This window comes from Astyanax mexicanus, chromosome 16 (genome assembly GCF_023375975.1).
Source record: "Astyanax mexicanus isolate ESR-SI-001 chromosome 16, AstMex3_surface, whole genome shotgun sequence".
NCBI lineage: Eukaryota > Metazoa > Chordata > Actinopteri > Characiformes > Acestrorhamphidae > Astyanax > Astyanax mexicanus.
Genome location: NC_064423.1, coordinates 11,075,219 through 11,092,582, shown reverse-complemented (window position 1 = coordinate 11,092,582; position 17,364 = coordinate 11,075,219). Strand labels below are relative to the sequence as shown.

General features: G+C 38.2%; 1 protein-coding gene across 2 annotated transcripts in view; it reads right to left on the bottom strand.

The window, feature by feature from the left end:
- LOC103025118 (cell migration inducing hyaluronidase 1) overlaps window positions 1-17,364 on the bottom strand; it is a 216,943-nt gene that overhangs the window by 103,852 nt on the left and 95,727 nt on the right. The window contains exon 2 of one of the 2 annotated variants that reach the window (XM_022669508.2): window positions 12,399-12,503. In XM_022669508.2, the coding sequence (XP_022525229.1) occupies window positions 12,399-12,456 (58 nt within the window). In that variant the 5' untranslated portion in view covers window positions 12,457-12,503. The remainder of the gene's footprint in view (window positions 1-12,398; window positions 12,504-17,364) is intronic. The other variant, XM_022669509.2, reaches the window with a different exon arrangement.

The window sequence follows — 17,364 nt, the reverse complement described above, 5'->3', positions numbered from 1 at the left end:
GTTCATTTAAAATACAGTAAGATACAATATGAGTTATTGACATCGATTGACAAAAAATAGCACACCAACGAGAACTTGGAGAAGTTGGTGGAATAGAATTGAACTTTATATATTTGAATATAATGATAATAATACAGGGGCATGAAAATGTAATTGCCCCATTACAGATTTTTGATCTTTTGTTTTTGCATTTTTGTCATACTAACATTTTTCAGATTATCAAACAAACTTTTTTACTATTAAACTTATTGTTAAACATTTTTTATATTTATTATTATTAATTTAGTATATTAAGGGAATCCAATCCAATCTAGCCCCATACATTTACTGTGATTAATCACACTTTTTGAAAAGCTCAATTCAGTTCAATTTCCCCACTAACCACAACCAGGCCTGGTGACTGATTACAAAACACACTTACATAGAACCTGTCTGACAACATGAAGCAGATAAAAGATCTAAAAAATCACCACATTATACCACAATCTAAAGTAAATCAAAAACAGATGAGACAACAAAGTAACTGATCATCTATGAGACTAGAAAAGGTTATAAATTGTCATTTATAAATTTTTGGGACTCCAGTGGACCAGAGTTAGAGCTATTATTCACAAATGTAGAAAACATGGAACACTGGGGAACCTTCCAAAAGGGCATGGACAACTCATCCAGGAGGTCACAAAAGAACCCAGAACAACATTTAAAGAACTGCAGGTCTCACTTGCCTCAGTTAAGGTCAGTGTTAATGATTCAATAATAAGAAATGGACTAGTCAAAAATGGTCTCCATGGGAGAGTTCCAAAGCAAAAATCACTGCTGAAAATAAGCCACTGAGGGTCCTAGTTTAGCGATCTACAGTGAGTGCACCAGTTAATTTTGGATTGCACAGCCTGATTTAGGGCGTGTCAGTGTGTTTGGTACCGTGAGGGAGTAATTTATGCAAATTAGGGAGTAAATTATGCCTTGATTGGCTCGAAACATTCAAAATGCATATACTAATTCTCTTAATTAATCATGGGTGTGTTTTTGGCTTAACGTGAAATAAACAAATCAGTGTGCCAGTTGTCATTTTCTTTAAGAGCCAGATGAGCTCTGACTTTGGCGTGTTCGTATCTTAACAGTGTGGCGCTTTTGTTTGATACTGACCTGAGCATTCACGCTGTGAAGATACACCAGAGGCTCATTTACGGGAACAGCAATGTTATTTTATTCTGCGTGAATGCTTGCCAACACACACACACACATACACACACACACACACACACATACACAAACACACCTTTAAGTAGAATCCAGATACAAGTGCAAAACTACAGTTTAGTGCAAAATGCAACTGCAAATGATTCACTTACAGCCTGAGTCAGCTAATGTACCCAATTATGAGTATACACACACACACACACACACACACACACACACAGAAACATACCAATTAGTCACTGCATAAGTATTCTGTGAGTGCTTTAACACACTCCAGCCAAAACAAAAACACACAGCGCCGCTTATCTTCCTCAGCACATGTAAGAACCCTTTTATATATTTTTTCGTTTTGTGTTAAAAGAGATATTTATTGGTCTAATTTTGCTATGTCCAGCTCCGCCTCTGAGGTCAGGGATACACGGCCTGTGGTGCCGGACTAGACGAGGAAATGATTTTAATTAATAAGCGATTAAGATCAGAGTTATTACAGCTATTAAACTCATAAGCGACAGGCATTCTAGCTATTTGAGCAATGAGGCTTTTGGTAGACCTTTCTCTGGAATGGTGACCTAAACCAAGCTGGGTGGAGGACCCTTGGGAGGGTGGGTATACACACGAACACACACACATACAGAGAACGAAAGAACATATTGATATACTACAGTGTCTAGCCAGCATAGTTATTCACATTCCTGTATTCCAAACTGAAATTCTCACAGACATATCTTTCAAAGCTCTCTCAATCTCTTTCTTTCTTCATGTATTTGCAACACATTCCCAAAACTAAGTTGGGACTGTACTGCATTTATTTGCCATGTCCTTCTCACAACACTTCAAACATATTTTGGACATTCTGGCATTAAATTCAGGACTCCAGGCAGGCCAGACCAATATCCATAGGCTCTTCTTTCCATAGGTATGCTTTTGTAACAGGACGAATGTTTCGTTGCACTTTTAAACATACTGTTTTCAATGCGACAGACAGTGAACGCTGCACATAACACACGTGTTAACAGCATGCAGCAGTAGAAAAGACAGTATTTGTTCATAGCAGAATATTATCTGGCTAATATATCAGATTAAACTGCACCTTATTAGCATATTTGATAGCTGAGGCCAGATTGAGACCTGAATACATTCTGACCACAAGCGAACCACTCCAGAGTTTGTTTGGAATGAGGCCAAATAACTTCAGATTGTGGCGGAAGTTGAGGTCAAACTTGGTGGTGTAACTAATTAACATTAAAACAACAATAATAATGCGTTAATAATTCCAAATGAATCATGTGGTAACACAGGGTAACAGCCCAAGCTCTGACATAACCTCATACCACGATAGCCACTGATTTTGGACTTGTTGTTGCTGATAACAGTCTGGATGGTCCCATTCATCTTTGGTGGTCCAGAGCACACAAAGATAATTTCTTCAACAACAACAAAAAATAAAACATTCTGGAATAATGATTTATTTATCCACATTGAACTCTCCATCCCGGACGTATCATCCAAGCCTAGAGAAGGTCACATCCTTTCTTGAATTGGTTGCCTAAACTTTTGCATCCCATTAATTTCTATGGAGAAAGTACGACTGACTGTTTGCTGTTTGATGTGTAGAACAACTTTCACATTTAGATTATATTATATATATATATGGTCTTTCTAATATATGCATGGACACACAGCTTGTCTAGTCCCTGTAGAGAAGTATTGCCAATAGAATAGGACCCTCTGGGAGCTCCAGGTGATCCAGCAGTCTAAAGCGCTGCTACAATGATCGGTAGCAGATCGCTGGCTCAAATCCTTTCCATCAGATGACGGAGCCCTGATAGAGTTAAATTGGTCTTGCTCTCTCTGGGTGGGTAGATGGCGCTCTTTCCCCTTTTTACTCTTAGGGTGATGTCAATCAGCACAAGGCGCCTGTGAGCTGATGTATCGGAACCGAGTCGCTGCGCTTTCCTCCAAACACAATGGCTACTCAGAAAAGAGGCGGCGGCTTAATTCAAATGTATCAGAGGAGGCATGTGCTAGTCTTCACCCGCCTGGTGTTGAGACATCATTAGTGATTGGGGATATACAGCTGAGTAGCTGATTGGGTGGGACAATTGGCCTAACTAAATTGGGAGAAAAACAGAAGAAAAGCAGAAAAAAGAATAGGACACTCTGGAACAGATACACTACAGATGATGATGATAATGATGATGATGATGATGATGATGATAATGATGATCATCCAATATTCTGACCTCATTAATGCTGTTATCGCGGATGCTGGTGTCCCAATACTTAAGCCCTATCTGGATGGGATTAGTTTCTCAGGGGAACATCTGTGAAAAAAATTTCACACTTCTACTCAGTGATAAAACTCAGTTGAAAAAACAGGAGAACCAGTGAGTTTTTTTTTGGCTCCTCCATTTCCACCTGCTGTTGTTTTAACATGGATCTCCATGGAAACGCGCACCCAAAGTGTAATTATGGTGTGTGGCAGTGGACAAATAGCTATTTTATTAAACGCAAGGTGATGAAACTCAGAGATGTGGATCCGAACGGGACTAAAATTACCGGAGGACCACGGAGTTCAGCGAAAAACAGTAGATAATTCAGCCTGTAATTTTCTCAGAGGACGTCTGAGAAAAACACGTACAATACATGGTCGTTCCGGACGGTAATAAAATCACAGATGACCCCCCATAAAAGAGAAAATGACCCCCTGAAAAACTAATCCCATCCAGATAGAGCTTTAGACTCTAAAAGTTTTACAAAAAGTTAAGTACACCTCACAACCTCAGCCCCAGTATGTCATGAAACAGTACTCGCACACACACACACACACACAATGTAAGTATAAGTGCTATCCCTTGAACAGTAAGTCTAAGTGCAGACGCCCCCCCCCCCCCCCCCCCTTCAGGGTGCACTCAGGGAAAAGCTGAACTGTCCTTTACTGTCATGAAAAGACCAGAAATACAGACTTTTTAAAAAAAAAAAAGAAAAGTCTTTGGATTAAACGTGCTTTATTGAATCATTCATCACCCTTCCATCCATCCGTCAGTTCAGCAGAGGAGAGAGAATCAGCAACACAAAGAGAGAAAGAAAAAACACACACTTCTGTGCCAGTTTCGCGCTTCGCTAACCGCCACAGTGACTAAAGCAGAATATCAAAACACCCCAGCTGACCACAGGCAGTTCTGAGGCGCGGCATGAGCTCATTTGCAGGAGAAGCGTCGCAACAAAAAGCAAAACTCTACAAACCCATTAAGATCAAAAACCTCTAAAAGATGTTAATGCACAGCCACCTCCTCCAAGAGCCATTTCTCCAGTAAAAGCAGTAAAAGCAGTAAAAGCATGTGAGAACTGCTTTTCTCTAAATTACAGAATGGCTTTTTATGCTCACTTGCTAAAAAACAACATTGTTCAAAATCCAACATTTCTGTTATTCACAGAAAAGTGAGCGAGGGTGAAACTGAAGAACTGGCTGCATCACTGAATACTTTTTCTCTGACTGTGCTTTGAATAAGGAAAAAAAAAAATCAGTGCAAGCTTAAGTAAGATGATCACTCACGGGGCTCTATATTATACCCTGTGCAAGGCGCAGTGCTCTCAATAAAACTCCACTTCCCAAGATGCACCTGTGCTCGACCTCCCGGACATCACTGTGCTTCTAAGATTGCTCACACCTGTGTTTCCTAGTATAACTAGCCCATGCTTTCTTTTACCAAATTAAAAACACTTTTGGAATATAATCAAGAGGAAGATGGATGATCACAAGCCATCAAACCAAACTGAACTGCTTGAATGTTTGCACCAGGAGTGCAGGCATAAAGTTATCAAAAAGCAGTGTGTAAGACTGGTGGAGGAGAACATGCCAAGATGCATGAAAACCAGGGTTATTCCACCAAATATTGATTTCTGAACACTTAATACTTTATGAATATAAACTTTGCATTATTTGAGGTCTGAAAGCTCTGCATCTTTTTTGTTATTTCAGCCATTTCTCATTTTTGTTTTTTTGCAAATAAATGCTCTAAATGACAATATTTTTTTTATTTAGAATTTGGGAGAAATGTTGTCCGTAGTTTATAGAATTAAACAACAATGTTCATTTTACTCAAACATAAACTGTATCTATAAACAGCAAAATCAGAGAAACTGATTCAGAAACTTAAGTCTCTAATTTTATTTCCAGAGCTTTATATGACAAAATATATGTAAATTAAGACACACATGCTTATATTAAGCAAAAAAAAAAATGTGCCAATGGTGTAAGCATTTTTTTTAGCAAGATTCCTTAAAAAAAGAAATTGCAAAGTCTTAAAATGAGTAAAGTAAGATGTAAATCAAGCATTTTTTGCCTAAAATTTGGACACAAGAATCAACATACATTGATTGCTGACTTTTTGTGCTTTGCGCTTATTTTCTAGTATATTTAGTATTTTAAAATAGGGTGAAAATTATAAGTAAAGACTGATTAAGACAATTATTCCTAAAATAAGCAAAGTAATCTAACATTTACAATGCTTAGTAAGACAAAAAGATTCTTTCATCAGAGAACAAAATAAGATTTATTGCCTTAAAATAAATAAAAATGACTTGCTATGATTTCATTTTTTTGCCGTGAAGAACTATAATTCAGCAGTGTTGGGCACGTTACTTTGAAAAAGTAATTAGTTATAGTTACTGGTTACTTCTCCAAAAAGGTAACTGAGTTACTAACGGAGTTACTCCACTATAAAAGTAATTAGTTACCAGTAAAAGTAACTATCGCGTTACTTTTTATTATTCGCCCGTCAAAAAAAGGAAATCAATTATGCATTTACTATTATTATTAGAAAAATAACAAAAAATAACAAACGAAAATAAACCCAAAATGTTGACAAAAATATAATCTAACGAATTTCAAAAAAATAAAACGAAATTCTCCACACAACCAAAGAAAATTACTAAAACTTGTAATACTGAAAAAAGCGGAAAAACGCGTCTGGGGATGAAATTTAACAAACCAAGCCACACTCAAAAGAAATATGTATATATAAAACAAAATAATGGACAAAAACAACAATTTAATGCCCGTTAAAATGGTATTAATATAACAGCTTCACCAAAAGAGAATAGAGCTTAGATCGTGCCCAAAAAATCCGACCCAGCCGGAGCCTGTGCACATTCTGCCCAAGCCCGAACCATAAACTGTCATTATGAGCCCGACCCGATCCGCCCCATAAACTGTCTGTTTTCGGGCTAATTGAATGAGCGAAATATAATCAGAATTATGTTAATTAACACTGTAACATAGAAGCATAGAACTATTATTTAATTTAAATGATTTTTAAGAACAGCTACACACAATGCTGCAAGTCAAACGCGGAGGCGTTCACGTGCGCCCAGAGCTACGTGATTACATTTTTTATTTTTATTATAGTTTAATTTTATTTTGTTTTTATTTTTTCTGTTCATTTTAGGGTGGGCTTGCTAGCGCGAGCGCTTTACACAAGAACTAACGGACCACGAGTGCCGCGCGCTCGGCACAACAACTCCCGCTGTACAACTGCGCTGTACAACAGCGCTTATAAATAAATTAAACACAAAAATGAGGGTATTCTATCAGTAATTTCAGTTCGTTTTAGTTAGTTTTATAAACACAAAATACAGTTCGAGATAGTTATGTTTTTTCCTTTTAATTACCGTTTTTATTAGATTCGGTTAACACAAATGTTTTTCACTTTCAATTTTCGCTATTTCGTTCGCTTTAGTGAACAATAATAATTGGTTACTTAGCAACATTGTGATTATCACACCAGAGCTTTATATAAAATAAAAATAGGAGCCTGATTTCGGGTCGGTCCTCAGGTCAGGTGGGATTCGGGCAGAGAATCTAAGCTCTAAAATAGCAGCAATAGCAGCAGCACCACAAAAACCGGAGCAGCTAAAAAGAGCTTAACGTCCTTAATTCGGAACTTGGGCTGTCCACGGCAATTACTGAATTGATTAGAGCACGCAAATCGTCACAATTGTGCCTCACTTCACCACGCCAAACCACAGGCACAGCGGCCAGAAGCTCAAGTTCACCGGACAGAGGAGGGGTTAACCAGGGCAAAGCGAAATAAAAAAAAAAAGTTCATAGAGCTGCTAAAGTAACGTGCAGTAACGGGGTGTCGGAAATGGTAACGGCGTTATAGTTACAGTCAGAGTAATTAGTTAGATTACTCGTTACTGAAAAAAGTAGTAGTTTTAACGCCGTTACTCCCAACACTGTAATTCAGTTATCAATAGCTGATAGAACCACACTGGCAAGGAATTACTCAGACAAACCTTCGAGTTACATTAACAACTTTACTGTGCAGAACAGAAGCCTTATGTTAACCATGTCCAGACGAGGCATTATTGTCTTTTTTCACTCTGAGGCTTCTAGGATGGACCATCACACAAATAAAACATGTACTGTGGTCAGAAGAATCAGTCTTCCTGATCTTTCCTTTTCTCAAAAAATGGACGGATTTCACTCCAAGCCAAAGATTAAAAGGACCATCCAGGTTGTTATCAGCCACAGGAACAAAAGCCAGGGTCTCTCATGGCATGTACATTTCTGTGATGTAGCTTTAATGCAAAAAAGCTTCACTGAGCTCTTTTTTCAAGTTCTAAAACCTCTAAAAGATCTTAATGCACAGGCGATTACCGTGAAGGCACTTCCCATCTCTCCCATAATAGCAGACTAGAACTACTCCTAATTACACAATGGCTATTTCTGCTCGCTTGCTATAAAAAAGGACGTTACATAAATTCCCACCATCTTTGTTATTCACAGGGAAGTGAGCGTGAAAATGAAGAACCGATGACACTACTGAATGTTTTTCTCCGTCTGTCCCGTTGAACTGGGATGGAGAATCGCTTCTCCGTGGGCAAAAAGAAAGCGCTCATGTTTGTAATTATTGCGAGAGAACAAATGACTTCTGTTTGCAATTACAATAAATTGACTTGGGTTGAGAAGAAGACTATATTTGTTCCACTATAAAAGATAAAAAATAGTGCCACTGGGCCCTCTCCGGTGCTGGAACCGTCACAACAACCCGGACCACAGCGAAACAAGAGGGGATAAACACGCAAGAGCTGGAGGTGTGCCCTGGCTAAAGCAGAGAAGCTGCGAGCTCCAACTTCTTCTGAAGATCTGAAGAGTAGCTGAACGTTATGTGGCTCTGAATGGTCTCCAGCCTACTGTTACTAATATAGCTTTTCTCCAATAGCTCCAATTTTCAGCAAATAGCTGGGAAAGCGTGTAAACATTGATGTTTGAACTGTGCAAATCATCATATGACCTTAGGTCGATTTGTTTCCACGGAAGATCATGACTGGTATTTTAACCCCTGAGGACGAAGACAAGTCAGCTAAAACATTAAAACCTCCGAAAACAGCTCCACATGGAGTATCTATGTATATACAGGGGTTGAACAATGAAACTTTAACACCTGTCATTTTAGTGTGGGAGGATCCATGGCTAAATTGGAGCAGCCTGGTGGCCAATCTTCATTAATTGCACATTGCACCAGTAAGAGCAGTAAGAGTGTGAAGGTTCAATTAGCAGGGTAAGAGCACAGTTTTGCTCAAAATATTGCAATGTACACAACATTATGGGTGACATACCAGAGTTCAAAAGAGTTCAAATTGTTGGTGCACGTCTTGCTGGCGCATATTTAACCAAGACAGCAAGTCTTTGTGATGTATCAAGAGCCACAGTATCCAGGGTAATGTCAGCATACCACCAAGAAGCACTAACCACATCCAACAGGATTAACTGTGGACGCTGTAAGAGGAAGCTGTCTGAAAGGGATGTTTGGGTGCTAACTAGGATTGTATCCAAAAAACATAAAACCACGGCTGCCCAAATCACAGCAGAATTCAATGTGCACCTCAACTCTCCTGTTTCCACCAGAACTGTCTGTCTGTACAGTAAATTATTGTGGTCTGAAACCAGATGTTTCAGTTTAATTGTCCAACCCCTGAATGTCTGTCATTATCAGTACAATGTTGGAGGCGCACAGAGCTGAAGCTAGAGTTACAGGATGAAAACTGTGGTTTTACTAAGCTTCTTGTGCACTTTTTAAGTTATTAATGCCTTGTTTTAAATGTCACGGCTCTTGCCCTGACTCTAGCAAGGAGATGTGGAGCTACATTGAGCTGGATAACGGTGGAAAAGGCGATTTTTAGGCGCAAATTATGCCCCGTGTCACCCAGTCTAAAGGGTGTTTGGACAAACTGTTAAAAATATCATACCTCGGAACGCTGTCGGAGAACGGGATGTACTTTTTATCATGTTTTACTACAACAAAAGTTAATTTTACACCAGAGTTCTCCTTTAAATCACCTGCCTTCCCAATTCTGATGCTCGGTTTGAACTGCAGTAAATCGTCTTGGAGTTGCTGCCATGTGATTGGCTGCTTCGACATTTGCGTTAATGGGCAGTTGGACAGGTGTACCTAATAAAGTGTCAGGTGAGTGTATCATTGGGTTTTCTGTCTGCAATCAAATACAGTTCAAAGCAAATGTAGGAAACACTGCACTTTATCATTTTATTTTATTTTTTTCTATTTACTGATTTTTGGGGTTGTATATTGCTGCAGTGCAAATTAGCAGTCCACCATATGCTACTCTCAGAGAAGAGATAAGAGAGAGAATGAGAGAGAGAAAAAGAGAAAGAGAGAGAAAGAGAGAGAGAGCAGTGTTTAATGTTCAGTCTTATCTGTTTTATTTCTGCTGTTTAATAGACTCCACAAATGCTCACTTCCTAATTTATGATTCTGCAATATTCCCAAACTCTGTAATTCAGACTTGGCAGCACAAACATATTATCATTTGTTGTGCCAAAAAAACAGCCAGCGCTGAACTGAGAGAGAAAGAAAGAGAGAGAGGGAGTAATAGAGAGAGAGAGAGAGAGAGAGAAAGAGAGAGAGATACACAGATAGTAAACAAAAATTATCGGCCCTGGCCATTTAATAAGAAACACATGCTATTGAGGTTCACCTGATGGAGTGTATTTATGGTAAAAAATAAAAATGTTGTTTATTGTAGTGTGTGTGTGTGTGTGTGTGTGTGTGTGTGTGTGATGTTGGAGGTCTAGCAGTCTAAAGCACTGCCACTATGATCGGGAATTTGCTGATTCGAATCCCGGTCATGCAGCTTGTCATCAACTGCACAATTGACCTTGCTCTCTCGTGGTGGGTAGATGGCACTTTCTTTCCACTCATCACTCCAAAGGGTGATGTCGATCAGCACAAGGTGCCTGTGAGCTGATGTATCGGAACCGAGTCGCTGCGTTTTCCTGCACTGTCATGCTACTCAGCAATGCTACATCAGCAGCAGCAGATCAAAAAGAGGTGGTGGCTGATTTCACATGTATCAGAGGAGGCATGTGCAAGTCTTCACCCTCCTTGTGTTGTTGCATCACTAGTGATTGGGTATATACAGCGGAGTAGCAGCTGATTAGCAGCTAAAATAGGTGGGACAATTAGCTTATAGCTAAAATTGTAAGAAAATAGGAGAAAATAAAAAAAGTAGGAAAAACATCCCAAAATATCTATTTAAGAACATCTCTAGGCGAAACTGACCTCTGATGAAAAGTGCTCCACCAAGATGAAGCTAAAATAGTGGGGTTTCTAATAAAGTGGCCATTAAAAACAAAAGTAAACCCCAGCAATACCCAATGCCACCCACGTAAAACCTATAGTGCTCTATTTTTCAGTGAGGAATGAGGTAGAGAGGGTGATAAATAGTGTGGTAACAGGTGGGCCGCATTCCGAGACTGTAAACAAACCGACTGCACCTGTGTGGTAGGTGTTTCTGATAAACTGGTCAAAGATGATATATTATACACTCACCATAAAATAAATACTCGTTTCCAGAAGAAAACAACATACAGGAATGAAACTAATGAAAGGCTAACCGTAGCATAAGCAAACTTTAGCATTTAGATTTTTATTGTTTCCATAATTTGACGGTAAAACTAATGTCAGTTAGTCAGTAGCTTTAACGCTGATGTGCATGGATACTGCTGAACATGTTCCAGTCTGGTTATATTCTACTGTAAGTAAATACTGTAGTGGGAGGGGCCTACTGAAGGGGGATCCTGATAACAGTGTTGTTGGACTTTCCTGCAGTGACCGTCTCAGAATTTAAACGATCTCTCACACAGTTTGTCGTTGCATTTATTGCCTGAGGTTATTAAAATAAACTACTGTCCCTATATGAGGACATTGTTTTTTTGTTGGTGTTTTTGCAAAAACAACAAAGTTCTTATACTTTTTATACACTTCTTATATAGTTCTTATACTTGTTAGGTCCTACTAATCCAAAAATAGCTAGGAGAAATTAAAAATGCACTCCAAACAAAAGTCTCATTAAAATCATAATTAATGAGAAACATTAATTGTTGTGATTAATCAGATTGTTATTATTATTAGTTTTGACTTAATTGACGCTGCTAATGTAAAGGCTTGTAATTACCAGATAATAACAAATAAAGCATCAATCACACCAAAGCCCATTAACCAGAACTAAACACTGAAACAGAGACAGAAAGATAGAGAGAGAGAGAGAGAGAGAGAGAGAGAGAGAGAGAGAAAGAGAGACAGAAACAAGCTTTAAAGCTGGTCTGCATTGATACTGCTGAACATGTTCCAGTCTGGTTATATTCTACTGTCAGTAACTAGTGGGAGGGGCCTCCTTTAGGTGGATTCTGATAACAGTGTTGTTGGACTTTCCTGCAGTGACCGTCACAGAATTGAAACGGCCTCTCACACAGTTTGTCGTTGCATTCATTGCCTGAGGTTATTAAAATAAACTACTGTCCCCATATGAGGACATTGTTTTTTTTTTGTTTTTTTTTTATACACTTCTTATATAGTTCTTATACTTGTTAGGTCCTACTAATCCAAAAATAGCTAGGATAAATTAAAAATGCACTCCAAACAAAAGTCTGAGTGTCATTAAAATCATAATTAATGAGAAACATTAATTGTTGTGATTAATCAGATTGTTATTATTATTTTTAACTTGATTGACGCCGCTAATGTAAATGCTTGTAATTACTGGATAATTACAAATAAAGCATCAATCACACCAAAAAACACTAAAACAGAGACAGAGAGAGAGACAGAAACAGAGAGAGAGAGACAAAATGAGAGAGAGAGACAGATCGAGTGTTAAGAACAGAGACTCACCAGCCTGAATGACGGGCAGCAGGAGAGCGGCTGTGAGAAGTGTAACTCCGGTCCTCATGTTTCACCGCTGTGGGTTGATTTCAGCCAGAGTTTTTTAGGCACCTGCTGAAAGAAACATCAGTAAATTCTGTGAACGAGCAGCAGATACACACAGTCACCTCGGCACTGGATTCTGCTGTGTGTGTGCGTGTGTGTGTGTGTGTGTGTGTGTGTGTGTGTGTGTGGGTATGAGGATTGTGGGCTGTGTTTAAACCCATAGGCTTTCATCACAGTCTGAGAGGATGTTAATTTGCGGTTTCTGAGGCTGGTAACTCTGATGAACTTATCCTGTGCTACAGAGGTAACTCTTGCTCTTCCTTTCCTGGGTCATCCCTGATGAGGGCCAGTTTCATCATAAAGTTTTTTTGATTGTCTTTGCGACTGCAGGAAAACTTGAGGATATTTTTAATATAGTTCTAGAAATATTTCAGACTGATGGATCTTCATTTCTTAAAGTATTTTTTTTCCTTTATTTACCCTTGTGAAAAAGTAAATATATTTAAGAGCATTAAAAGTACGTTCAAATTAGGTAAAGGCATTTCTTTAATTTAACGTACTTTATGAAAATACACAAAAGGAGAACCCAGGTGTAAAATGGAATTTTGGTGTAGTAAAACATGATAAAAAGTTTTAAAAAGGCTATGCAAAGTCTATGTATATATATGTCTATGTTATTTTCAGTTCAGTGGTTCTCAGAGCTGAAGCTAGCATTATGGGATGTAAACAGTGCTTCTTGTGCACTTATTAAGTTATTAATGCCTCGTTTTAATTGTCAGGGCTCTCCGGATTCTAGCAAGGAGGTGTGGAGCTACTTTGAGCCTGGATAACGGTGGAAAAGGCGATTTATCGAGGCAAATTATGCCCCGTGTCACCAAGTCTGAAGGGTTTTTTGGCAAACCTTTAAAATTCCTGTATCTCGGAACACTATGGGAGAACGGAGGTGTGCTAATCATCAAAGGTAAGTACTTTTTTTTAATCATGTTTTACTGCACCAAAAGTCCATTTTACACCGGAGTTCTCCTTTAAATATACTTTCTCTGTATTTCCATAAAGGGTATACCAACTCTAGCTCTTCATGTCTTTACAACTGATGCTCTCAATCTTTTGATAAACTCTTGATAAGTTCAGCACAGCTGTTAACTGAAAGCTAAACATTCCAGAGGACTCTACCTCATAAAGCTGACTGAGAAAATCTATCCAAGATGTGCAAAGAGGTGCCTACTTTGAAGAATCTAAAATGTAAAACATGTTGTGGTTTGTTTAACGCTTTTTGGGCTCTTTCGCACACCTTGTGCAAGGTGTGTTGCGATGCTCATTGCTATGTTACACCACATCAACAGTCTATTTTCAAACCTTGCACCCATGCCATAAAAATAGAGTTTAGACCCCAACAATAAACAAAATAAAGAATAAAATAATATTCCCATTCCCTTAAATGAGCTGCTGGTAACATTGTAAATGCGCAGGTCAGTATCTGTCTCTACTGAGATGTGCAAAAGCATAGCGCTGTTAGGATACGAACAAGTACAAGCCTTTTGCACGTTTTGAGCGGTGCAAGGTGTATTTTTTCGCCCTCACTATACCAAAGACACACCGATGCACCCTAAATTAATCTGTATAATATGCAATTGATGGATGAACTATGGATGGCTTAATATTAATCTACAATGCAGAACATTGTAGAACACTGAGTTTAAGGTGTTTCCAAATGTTGCTTTTGTTATTCCAATAAGCTGCTCACTACATCGTGTTATGAAGCTCAATCAAACATTTATAGACTACAGTTAATAGAAAATATAGCTTGTACACAACTGTTTATATGTGTTTAACTCTTGTGTGGTGTTCATATTTTTGTTACTCGTTTACTTTGTTACTTGTATTTAATTCAGCAAAATTAAGCAATTTTACATTAAAATGCTTTACACATGCTCGCTTCACCTAAATTGCAAGCAATATAAACAGCTTACATGGTTAATATTTGCCCTTTACCTTTCTTATGTTACATTTCTTTCAAAAAGTGCTACTCTTTTTTTTATTAGTTTTTTAATAAAATGTAAAAGAAAATGAATTTAACTCAAGATATGAGTAGAAAATTTGTTTAGTTTCAAATTTACAAATGAAGCAATGTGTATTAGCCCTTGGCCAAACATACTGTATGTAATATAAATGTGTGTGTGTGGGGGGGGGTGTACAGTGTGTGTTTATAAAAAAAATGAGCCAATGCCAATGAGTTTGAGTTAGAAAAAATATTTTTTTAGTATCATTTGATGAAAAATGGGTCCCACAGACCTGAACACCACACAAGGGTTAAATGAACAAAGAAGGGAACACCATTGTTAATGCATACATATGACCAGCTGAAAGGGGGATTTCTTTGTCCATTAATGTGCTGGCACAGTGTAAATGCAGTGTAATGGTAAAAAACAGCTAATTCCAATTTACTAATCATCAGTGTTAATAGTAGGATTGACACTGACACTACTACACTACTACTATGGAACTTTAGCATCAGCTGATTGTATCTAAGCAATAGGTGGATAGAAGTCAGGCTGTAATATTGAAGCGCAAACTCATCAAATCCCCTCTGAATTCAGCAGAGTTTTCACTCATTTCCTTGAAACTTCTTTTTTTTTTTTAGACTCAGAGGGACGGCGAGGTATATGCAGATCTTCAAAGAGACTGCAGGAGCTCTGCCAGCCAGTATGAGTCTGAACATCCTAAAAGGATCAAAGAATTCGACAGGGAGGAGGGGAGAGGAGACCACGCTAATAATAGTGCACTTGTTTAAATATGGTTATGTAAAGAACTTATGTAAGATACATAGAGAAGGCCAAAGTAAACCATACCTCAGTAGGCCACTGGCTGTGGTTTACTCTGTCCTACCTAATGCATTGTATTCGTATTCATATTTGTATTTGTCAATTTTAAATTCAATTTAAATCTGCGCTATTGATAAAACTCTCAGAGTCGTCTATTGGGTAGTGTACCTCTTGGTGAGAGACCAATGACTGATGACATTGGACTGAGTAATCCATAGTTAATACTGAATGATACATAGTGGATAGTGAATAATCCATAGTAGAGACCAAATAAATTATAGTAGATACAAAACTATTTATAATAGATATATAGCTGTGGAAAAAAAAACAAGAGACCACTTAAAAATGATGTTTTTTCTTGATTTTACCAAATTGAAATCCTCCAGAATATAATCAAGAGGAAGATTGATGATCACAAGTCATCAAACCAAGCTGAACTGTTTGAATTTTTGCACCAGGAGCAAAGGCATAAAGTTATCCAAAAGCAGTGTGCAAGACTGGTGGAGGAGAACACGCCAAGTAAGAATGTGGCATGTACAGCCAACCACCAGGAGAGGGCCTGAACATTGCAGTGGAAAAACTGGTGGATCTGGGCAAAAAATCTCATAAAGTCCCAGAATCCCCAACAGTACTCCTTAGTTCTCTGTCGCACCTTTGTAGAGGGGTGACTGGTACAAATACTGTAGCAAACAGAGAAAAGAGAAAAAGGGACAAATAAGGAGATCTCAAAAAGTCCTTCTCGTCACCCACCACAGATCAGCTGCTCCCTGACCAATTTATGACCAGCCTTGGACAAGTTGTTAACTCTCCAGTACCAATTACATTCCACACATGCAACAAACTATATTGCAGGGGTTGGCCACATAAGTTTGGCCGTAAGCCAGATATTTTCCAAGCCATTACAAACTAAAAAAAAAAGAAAGTGTAATGTGATGTAGTGCTACAAACTAGTAGCTCTCCAGCCCAGAGGGTTGTTGAACCCGATTGCAGAACAGTTGATCTCAAAGCAGGTAAACCAAAGAAGAAAGGAAAAAATGAAGAAATAATTCATAGTGAAGTTGTTCCCCTCATGGTATCTTCCCTTAGCTGCTGAGGAAAGCTTTATATAATGTTTAAATTCATTAAATAATTAATAAGCCATGTAATGAACTCAGTATCATCAATATTCTTGAGCTTTTAACTCATATAAACTATACTCTAAACATTTTTGAAAAGATATCTTAGGTGTGAATATATTTAAAGTCTATACATTCAAAAATAAGTAAAAAAAAAAAAAAAAAAAAAAGTAAAACTGGCGCTTGGTAAAATTTTGATCAAAACACGGCCAGTTCCATATAATAATATAACAATTCTGCTTCCTTTCACATTTTAAATGATTAAATTTTAAAGAGAGCAGTCATGTGTCTTTTGGAGTAAAAGAGATCAGGGCATGTGTCTGTCTGATATAATTACTGTGTTATAAGACCTGAAAGAGGAATTGACAAAAACGGAGAAAAAAACACACCAAAACAGCCTATGGTTCAAAGGGTTAAATGATATACTGATTGACTGTAAGTCAAAACGTTAGATTCTAACTAATCCATAAATATAAGTTGAAAAAAAAAAGAATATATTTAGTTGTAACAAATAATAGCAATTTTTTTCAGTGTAACAAGAGCCATTTATCCTCTTTTTCAGTGTAATAAGCAGCCCTTAAATGGTAGCCGACGCTGGACAGTCTGATGAACGGGCCTTAAATGGTAGAGGTGGACAGTCTGGAGTACATCAAAGACTTCCAGCGTGGCAGAAAGGAATCGAGAGATTGGACAGGACACAATACAGCAAAAGCTGTCCGGTCACACAGTCCAACTAGCCGAGGGCCGTCATGCACAGCAGACCAATACTTCACAGCACAGCAGTATTTTTGGAAAATATCACATTCCAAAGGCTGAAAAGTGAAAACAGTCGCTGGAGCTGGAAGGAAGCGGGTTCTGAGCAGTAGAATACTAACCCAGACTGTTTAAGAAAGAGCTTTAAAAGCCCTTAGCTTGTCTTTGCACGGCTACGCTACTTTACAGTGCTGCAGATTTTTTTTACCTAATTGCCACCTGCTGCTCTCTCCAGCCTTC